The sequence below is a fragment of the Capra hircus genome, chromosome 1, assembly GCF_001704415.2.
Source record: "Capra hircus breed San Clemente chromosome 1, ASM170441v1, whole genome shotgun sequence".
Taxonomy (NCBI): Eukaryota; Metazoa; Chordata; class Mammalia; order Artiodactyla; family Bovidae; genus Capra; species Capra hircus.
The window spans coordinates 79333277-79342173 of record NC_030808.1 but is presented as its reverse complement, the minus strand read 5'-3'; the positions used below and the strand labels follow the sequence as shown (position 1 = coordinate 79342173).

Sequence of the window (8897 nt, the reverse complement as noted above, 5' to 3'; positions counted from 1 at the left end):
GCTGCTTTATCAAGCTGGGAACAGTTGGAGACCTCAGGAAAACTCATGATTCCTGGACTGCCATGTTCATCTTCCCAGAAGCCACCTCGTGTCTGCGGTTGAGCAATACCCCTGAGGCGCATGCTCTGCAGAGGCCCAGGCCCAGGTGGGCTTCCTCTGTGACTGGAAGAGGTGAATGCACCCCCATATGCCCACTAGTTGGCAAATGCACCAGCCTGAACTTTTCCTGTTCCTCTCCTGCACCCAGTTGAAGAAATGGAGATTTTCCCAGACAGCCTAGCTCTCTGCTCCTGCAGGTCCACGGAGGAATCTGGACAAGCAACCAGAAGCCCTCTGCCAAAGCCAGAGAAGGGTAAAGCCAGCCTGCACGTAAGTGTACAGGTGACAACAGCGTCCACAGCAGCCCATCTCTGGAATCACGTCCACACAAGCACACCACCTTGAACTCCCATCCTCAGTTTGCAGGCCCCACTTGGGGCAGAAGCTCTAAAGGTGAGCTATAGAAAGGGGTGAATGTCACGAAACAACTCAGAGTGTTGAATGGGAGAGTTTCTTTTCCTATTCCAGATAATAATAAGCACAGGGTTATCTGATACCAGATCATGAATCAAATTACCCAGTCAAATCATCCAAGTCACAGCTATGCCTGAGAGAACAGATAAAGCAAATGCGTTCTCCCTCAGCGGGCAATCTCGTGGACTGGGCCAGGGGGAGGGGCTGGCAGACAGGCACTGTCTCCACTATGTGTCCCCCTGGTCATTGCCTGCCCTAAACGGAGATATACAGCTCCACTGTCACCTGGAGGAGTCACATCCCCAGATCTGCCTCACCTGCCCTTTCCCTCAGCATCCCCGGCATTGAGAACAGCTATAGAATCCTCTACAAGGTATTCCCACACAGGATGGCAACATCACACATCATACTGCATCACATGTAAACAGGGGTGCCACAGCTCACATACTTCTACAGAGCACAGGAATACACTCTCCCAGCCCCAAACCAACACACACACACACACACACACACACACACACACACACACACACACACACACACACACACACAGAGCCATCACTTGCGGTGAATGTTTACAAGCCCTCCTTCCCAGGAAATAAATTTAGGTACCACTGGGATTCAAGAATTCCAGTCAACTGACAGAGCACAGAGGATACATATTTATTTGTGTATCTGTACCCCATAATCTGTCCCTGTCCCCAGAAGGCCTCAGACTGCAGATACTTCCTGTACTCACCTCTTATTTTATGAGACCACATACACTGACATGGGAATTTCAAATTCTAGACAAGTACTATTCAGTAGAAGCTTCTGTGAACACTTTCTGTATCTGCACAGTACCACTAGCCACTAAGTCCTTGATATATGCCTGGTACAACTGAGGAACTGAATTTTTCATTTTATTTTGATTAATTTAAACTTAGCCACGTATGGCTAATGACTAATAGTATTGGACAGTGCAGTTCTAAATAATTCCAGCCAAGCAGGCTCTAGCATCAGAGTTAAAAAAATAAATAAATGGTGCCTTTCAGAATGGTGGGAGCTGGCTCTCCAGGAGAGGGACAGGGTGAAGACACATTGAATATTGACTGAAGATGCCTCGGGTGGAGCCGCAGTCCGCCCCAAAGGGAGCCATGGTGGGATGCTCAGAAGCAACTGAAGATAAACTTGAGAATCAGGCAGGGACAAGACTGGACCTAAGGGGGTCCTAAGGGGATACGGGATATGAAAATGAAGCAGAAGAAGGGGTAAAGATGGAGGTGGAGGCGGGGGCTGCCCACTGTGAGATAAGTACTAACACCAGACCTGGAGAGTTCTAAATCCACCTTAGACCCTTCTCCCCATGCCCCCATCACTGTGAGTTTTCATGGAAGGATTATTAAATACCTCCTGGTGCAACTTTCATTCTGCAGGGTAATAAACTGAGGTCCAGAGAGGTAACTGGGCTGTCCAGCGTCATAAACTGAATCTGTAGCAGAAGCAGGATCAGAACTGCACCCCCTGCATCCCCACTCTCACCCCCACGAGCCCTCCCACACCCTCAACCCGCTGCACTAAAAGAAGCTCGATCTTCGGAAGGAGAACTGCAGATATACAATAAGCAGACAGAGGGAGGCCCAAAAGAGGCACCAGCGAAGGGAGAAGAAGTTGTAGCCGGATCCCTCCTGGGCCCTTGACTTGGAGGCACCGGAGAAGGTCGCCTCCTCCTCCAGCAGCTTCTCGCTGGGCTTCCAGTGCACGATGCCCTCCTGGCAGGCCTCGCAGAACTCGCTGCGGTGCGGCCCGCTATCCGGGCGGCTGGCCACGTGGATGCGGTACTGGCCGCCGTCCTCGTCGTAGCACTGCTCGCGCAGGCTGGTGATGAGGTTGTCCACCAGGTTCTCGATGTTCTCCTCCAGCATGCTCGACTCGTCCAGCCGCGCAGTGCCGCACTCATAGCACAGCTGCTTGAAGACGCGCATGCGCACCGAGCCCGCCCGCTGGGCGCGGTCCAGGTACATGTGGAAGAGGATGACCACGTTGGCTGACTGCCAGGTGTGCCAGCACCAGGTGCAGTGGAACCTGCGGGGAAGAGAGACAGGGATGGACAAGGTGGGCCTCCCTTCCAGACAGCCCTCCTGGAGGAGCCTGGAAAGGAAGGGCCCTGGGTGCCTGTGCCTGGAAGTCAAGGTGGAGTGTTTACTGCCCCCTGGGTACATTAGTGCCTGAGCCGAAGTCTCAGCCTCCTCTTGGAGAACTCCCCTGGGCCTAGGATAGCATCCTCATAAGCCAGACACTGGAGCCATCTGGCATCCAGCATTGCTCTCCAGCCTACCTCCTGTGTACCCTCCCTTAGTCTGACATGGGTCTGAATGCTGTCCAGGGTCACTCCTGCCAGTCTGGACCTTACTTCTCATCTGTGAAATGCAGGATAATTGTGTCCAATAAGAATCCTCCTGCTCAGACCTCTCATGACTCTGATAAAGAGGATGACCACACATCTCACTCATGCATCCTGTCTGCTCTGGGGCAAAGATTTGCCTCTAGCTGTCTCAAACACAGAACACAGAGAATTCACAGGACAGGCAGGCAGATGGGTGAGATGGGCCAGCAGGCAGAAGACTATAGAGTTTGGTCCTTGCACCTTCACAAAGCACACTCGCCTGTCCCTTGACAGATCATCCTTAGGTCCCAATCCAGGGCTGCAGCAGAGGTTGGGAAGGTGTATCCTGGTTTGCATACCCCTCCACACACATATACACACATGCACATTTATGTACACACAGGCCCTCCACACACATATACACACCACATTTATATATACACTGGCTGCTTTGTCTAACCAGGCCCCTTTGGGTTTTGGCCTCAGGAAGTACAAGGGAAGTGGCCTGGGACTCATATGGCTTAGGCTTCATCTCAGCTCTCCCCAGTGCTTGCACACCTTCAGTGACAGAGAACTCATTACCACCAATGGCAATTCCTTCCACCCTGGAGATGGAGCTCTTCCAGGGCCCTGTTCCTGAGGCTGTATGGCAGTCTTGGGTCCACTGATTTGCATCTGCCCTCACTGTTGACCCTCTCCAAGACCCCTGTAAATAGCTCTGAAGGACCTCTGATGAAGAACTCAATTCAGTCCAACAGGTCCTGCACAGCACCTACTGTGATGCCAAGCACCATACAGCCCAGGCTGTGGAATGGAGATGAAGCCAAGCATGGCCCCAAACCCTAGGGCCCACAGACAGCACAGGCCCAGCACAGGACCCAGTGCAGCCTGAGGCAGGGTTGGCAGGCCAGAGCGTCCTCATTGGCCCTGAGCCGGCAGGGAGTGTCCGCCTCCATCCTGCCTCCCTGTGCTAGGCCAGAGCTGCGGCGCAGCAGGGTTACTGAGTCCCAACACTTATAGGTAAGGGTAAGTCTCTGTGCAGAATATGCACAAGGGTGATGCTTCTCCAGCCCCGCCTGAGGCCAGCTGGGAGCCAGGAGTAAGACCAGCTGAGCCCTGAGGCGAGAGGAGCCACGAGCCTGTGGGGCTCAGCCTCCAACCTGCTGGGCCCCTGCACCTGAGTTTCCAGCCCTTCCACCCCTCCCACTTGCCAACTCAGAGCTTCACATTGTCAGTCTCCTCCTTCGGCACCTTTTAAAATCAAGCCAATCTGGAGATCTTTCCCCTCCCTCAAGCCAGACCTCAGGTCTTATATCTCAAAGTCCAGGAGGAGGGAAACTTCGGATCATTCAGTCAGCCTTTCATTTCATGGAAAGAGAGCCCTCTGCACACACACAGCTAGTCAGAGACAGAGCTGGGGCCCAGCCCATAACGTGCCCATCAGATGTGTCTTGTGGGGGTTTAAGTTGAAATGAGCCAATCGACCCCTGCCTCTCTGTCTTTTGCCTACAGTCGGGTTCAGGCTAACATTTGCAGGTTTGGGGAAGGAATACAAGTGTAAGCTCCCCACCCACTGTCTGCCTCCTTCTGTCTCACCCCCAGTGCCACAAGGAGCTCCACAGGCAAGCAAGCACGTGTGAACTCCCCAGTCTGTGTGTCCAGGTTCTGTGTGTTTACACCCCCAGAACACAGCCACCTCAGGAGCCTAGGGTTACCATCTGCCCTTAATTCAGTGGACCCAGGGAAGAGTCCCACATCAACCCTGGAGAGGAGCTTGAGGCAGTTTGGGCAGGGCATTCTGTTGGCCCCAACCCCAACCGTGATCTAGAAGAGAGAGAGGCAAGTGGACTTCAGATGGATGTGTCCTCTTGACCCAAGGACCCCTTGCTGTATGAAAGACATGGAGCTCCTATCCCATATGTGATGCTGTGCCCTGAGGACCTACTGAACTCCTGCCCAAAGATCTTTTTGTCAGAGACCCATAGATAAAAGAGCTGGAAGAGATTTGACTGATTACCTCAGGCCCACTCTCTGGTTTTGCAAATATGAAAACAGAAACTACACAGGGAAAAGGATTTGCCCAAATTCACAGCTGTTCGCTTCAAAGCCAGTTTCTAGAACTTAGCAGGTGAACAATAAATGCTTTTGTATTCAAATCTGATTTCATTGAGTTGACTGCACAGACCTAGGACCAGAAAGAGCTAAGGCTTTCCCCAGTGGACCACACGGCCTCCTCTGCTTTGTTCCTACCAATCTTTAAGAAGTTGGGAACATGTGAAAACATTTAAAATGTCAGAGATTGCAGGAGCACTGAAGAATCACAGCTCTTTACTATGGAAAATACAGACCTAGAGACAGAATACAGCTTGCTAGGAGGAGCATTCAGGGAGTTAGTGGTATACTTGGGATTAGAATCAAAGCTGGTTCGACCCACCTAGCAGTTCCTTCTCTGGCCTCTAACCTCTAACCTGAGTTGACCCTAGAATGGGGCTCCATGCATCTCTGCCTCCTCTTGGAAGGTGCCCCCCAGGGCTGTGCCACAGGGCTCCCCGCAGCCCTTCACACCCCACCTCTTACCTGCCTGAGGCATGCTGCTCCAGATACTGCTTCCAGCCAGGGGCCAGCTCGTTGGGCTTGAGGTTGGGGTCTATGATGAGCTCCCAGCTGTCGGCTGGCTTGGCCACCTCCATCTTCTCATAGAAGACTTTCTTCCACTCACAAGTGGTCAGGCTGGTACACATGGTCCTGTTGGCAGGGCTGGGAGTTTGAGCTCAGCCTGAGCAAGAACACAGAACAGCCAGGTGGGTGCAAAGCAGTGCAATCTCTGAGGCCTGAAAAGCTTCCTTGTCAGGACCAGAAGGAAACAGGACCCAGCAACCTCCTTCGTCACCCTGGTACCTGTTGCCATGGCAGCTGAGGCCAGGGCTGGGGAAGAGGGAAGTCCCAAAGGGGAGTCCCAGGGCCCTGAGCTAGGCTGGGGATGCAGGGCTGGGCAGTGACGCGAGGGCAGTGAGCAGGGTAGGGGCTGAGCCCCGGACCACACTCACCCAGGCTTCCCAGGGCTCCGGGAGGCAAGGACGATTCGGTGGCTCTGTTTCACCCCTACCGGTCTTCCAGGCATTCTCTGTTTCATGTGCTATGGAGACTGGGACACCCTAGGGGACCACGGAGAAATGAGGGACTGGGAAATGCAGCGCCTATGGCAGCCATGTCCCCTGACGTGCTGGAACCATCACTTACCGTGTGCCAGGCACTAGCTGCTTGACCCATGCTCTGGCCAAGGCAGGGATTACCCCCACCCCCACCTCGCTTCACCCAGATCAGGAGGCTGAGGTTTATACACCTCCAAGTGGCTCATCCATGAGCCAGATTCAGCTCCACCAAACCCAAACCCATACGTTCATTTCGTTGTTGTTCGGTCACTAAGTCATGCCCGACTCTGTGACCTCATGAACTGCAGCACGCCAGGCTTCCCTGTCCTTAACTGTCTCCCAGAGTTTGCTCAAACTCATGTCCATTGAATCGGTGATGCGATCCAACCGTCTGATTGCCCCCTTCTCCTCCTGCTCTCAGTCTTTCTCAGCATCAGGGTCTTTACTGCAGTACTATTGCACTCCTGACACATAAGAGACGTGACACATTGTGAAAGAGGTGACATGTGGTTCCCTTGCTTGGGGAGCTCACAGACCAGTTGGTGAGACAGAATATAACTTCACATGCTGTGAGAAGCATGGTGATAACATTTTAGATTCAGAAATTCATAGAATTGTTGAGCTTGTATTCGGTTCCTAATCCCAGGCAGCTGCTGGGGGGAGCAAGCTGGTTCTGTGCTGATGGCTACTGCTGCCTCCGCTGCTGCTGAAACAGGCAGGCAATAGGGTACCCACAGCTCCCTGATGCCCAATTTAAGTACTTTTGAGACTAGCAGGGAACTTGGCCCCATATTTGCATAATCCAAACGAAGGCACAGTCGCTGGAGAGAGGCAGCCTCAGCAGGGAAAAGATAAGGCGCCTTGGCAGCTGACTCCAGCTCTGCCCCAAGGCCTACATGGTCTTAGAATTCTGTCATTTCCCACAGTGGAGTGCAGTCTCCTTACCCACACAGGGGAGGCTGTGATAGAAGGGCTTTTCCAGCTCTAGTCTGGGCTTCCCAGGTGGAACTAGTGGTAAAGAACCCACCTGTCAATGCAGGAGACATGAGAGATGCGGGTTCGATCCCTGGGTCAGGAAGATCCCTTGGAGGAGGGCATGGCAACCCACTCCAGTATTCTTGTCTGGAGAATCCCATGGACAGCGGAGCCTGGTGGGTCACAAAGAGTCAGACACAACTGAAGCGACTTAGCACACATGTACACTGGGGGTAGTCATCTTTCTGTTCTTCAACCAAGAAATTGGATCACAGAGTGAAGAGCATGCAGAGCTAAAAGGAGCCAGAAAGAAAGCTTTCAGTGTTGAACTCCAGACGTGGTCTTTGCCCTGAGTGCTGTTCACCTCAGGTGAGGTCATGGGAAACACCACTGGAACGCCTCTCAGAGGAGGACGTGTCCTCTACCAGCTGTGTGCTGAAGACCGACAAAACTGTGACTTAGAGACCTTGACTGAGAGCACTAGAGGGACCCTTTATTTTTTTTGCGAGGGGCGGGGGGCTACTCTTTATTTTAAAATATCTGATTTCCTCATTGAGCTCCTCATCTCTTACCTGAAATCTCACGATGCTGAATTAAAACAGCTTCTGCCCAGAAATGGAAATGATTTGGCCAGGGAAATTCCTGGGCTCAGGACTGGGCGGCTCGCTTCTCAAAGGAGGTGCTCTTAGCAGTCAGTTACCAGCCAGGCAGGCTGGGGGTTCCCGGGAGTCCTGGGCACTGAATGAATTGAGGAGCCCACGACCCAGCCCAGAGCCGTGTGCCAGGAGTTACTCTCTTGAAAATACTGTGTCATTGTTCTCAGAACAAATGACAATGATGGAAACACAAAAAGATAGAGGGCAGGATTGTCAGGGTTTACCTGCTTGCTTTTACTCAAATGGTGCAATCCCCTTAGGCCTAGAATGATACTTAATTTGAGTGGGAGCACTCTAAGCAGAGATCAATATAAGTCATCCTTCTGTACCACAGTCCTGTTTTCTCTCAAGAAGAAATGCTTGTGATACAACCAAATTATACCTCACAGTTACAACCTCACTTGTCTGCAAAGAGCACTGGGTTGCTCCTGGAGCCACAGTGTAAGAGCTCACTAATGTAGCTGTGGCCGCATCACACACTGACAGCTTCACTCCGCAGGGTGGCCATATTTTTTAAAAAATGTTTGTTGGAGTAGAGCTGATCTACAACGTTATGTTAGTTTCAGGCGTACAGCAAAGTGAATCTGTTATACATTTACATATATCCACTCTCTTTTAGATTCTTTTCCCATCTAGGCCATTACAGAGTATTGAATAGAGTTCCCTGTGCTACACCATGGATTCTTACTAGTTGTCTATTTTATACATAGTAGTATGTATATGGGAGAAGGCAATGGCACCCCACTCCAGTACTCTTGCCTGGAAAATCCCGTGGATGGAGGAGCCTGGAAGGCTGCAGTCCACGGGATTGCTGAGGGTTGGACACGACTGAGCGACTTCACTTTCACTTTTCACTTTCATGCATTGGAGAAGGAAATGGCAACCCACTCCAGTGTTCTTGCCTGGAGAATCCCAGGGACGGGGGAGCCTGGTGGGCTGCCGTCTATGGGATCGCACAGAGTTGGACGTGACTGAAGTGACTTAGCAGCAGCAGCAGTGTGTATATGTCAATCTCAATCTTCCAACTTATCCCTCCTGCCTTACCCAGTGTTAATTGTAAGTTTATTTTCTTTTTTTCCTCTTTGACTTCAGTTTTATTCCAACTGTAACTTCCAGAGGGGGAAAAATGGTCATTTTTAAATTTTCTGTCTCTTACATGTAGACTGCGCAGCATGAAACACATCAGGATCTTTTTGGAGGGGAGACTTATACTTCCTTATTAACATAACGTAACTA

General features: G+C 51.7%; 1 protein-coding gene across 1 annotated transcript; it reads right to left on the bottom strand.

Moving 5' to 3' along the window:
* On the bottom strand, positions 2070-5634 carry RTP2 (receptor transporter protein 2). The gene is made up of 2 exons (XM_005675138.1): positions 5456-5634; positions 2070-2577 (listed from the first exon to the last, which is right to left on the bottom strand). The coding sequence occupies exons 1-2, from the start codon at positions 5617-5619 to the stop codon at positions 2070-2072; spliced, it is 672 nt and encodes a 223-aa protein (XP_005675195.1). The 5' UTR covers positions 5620-5634.

Coding starts and splice junctions, on each gene's coding strand:
- RTP2 (XM_005675138.1), bottom strand. CDS start 5,619: ATGTGTACCAGCCTGACCACTTGTGAGTGGAAGAAAGTCTTCTATGAG. Junction 2,578..5,455: donor GAGCAGCATGCCTCAGGCAG/GTAAGAGGTGGG, acceptor TCTTCCCCGCAG/GTTCCACTGCACCTGGTGCT.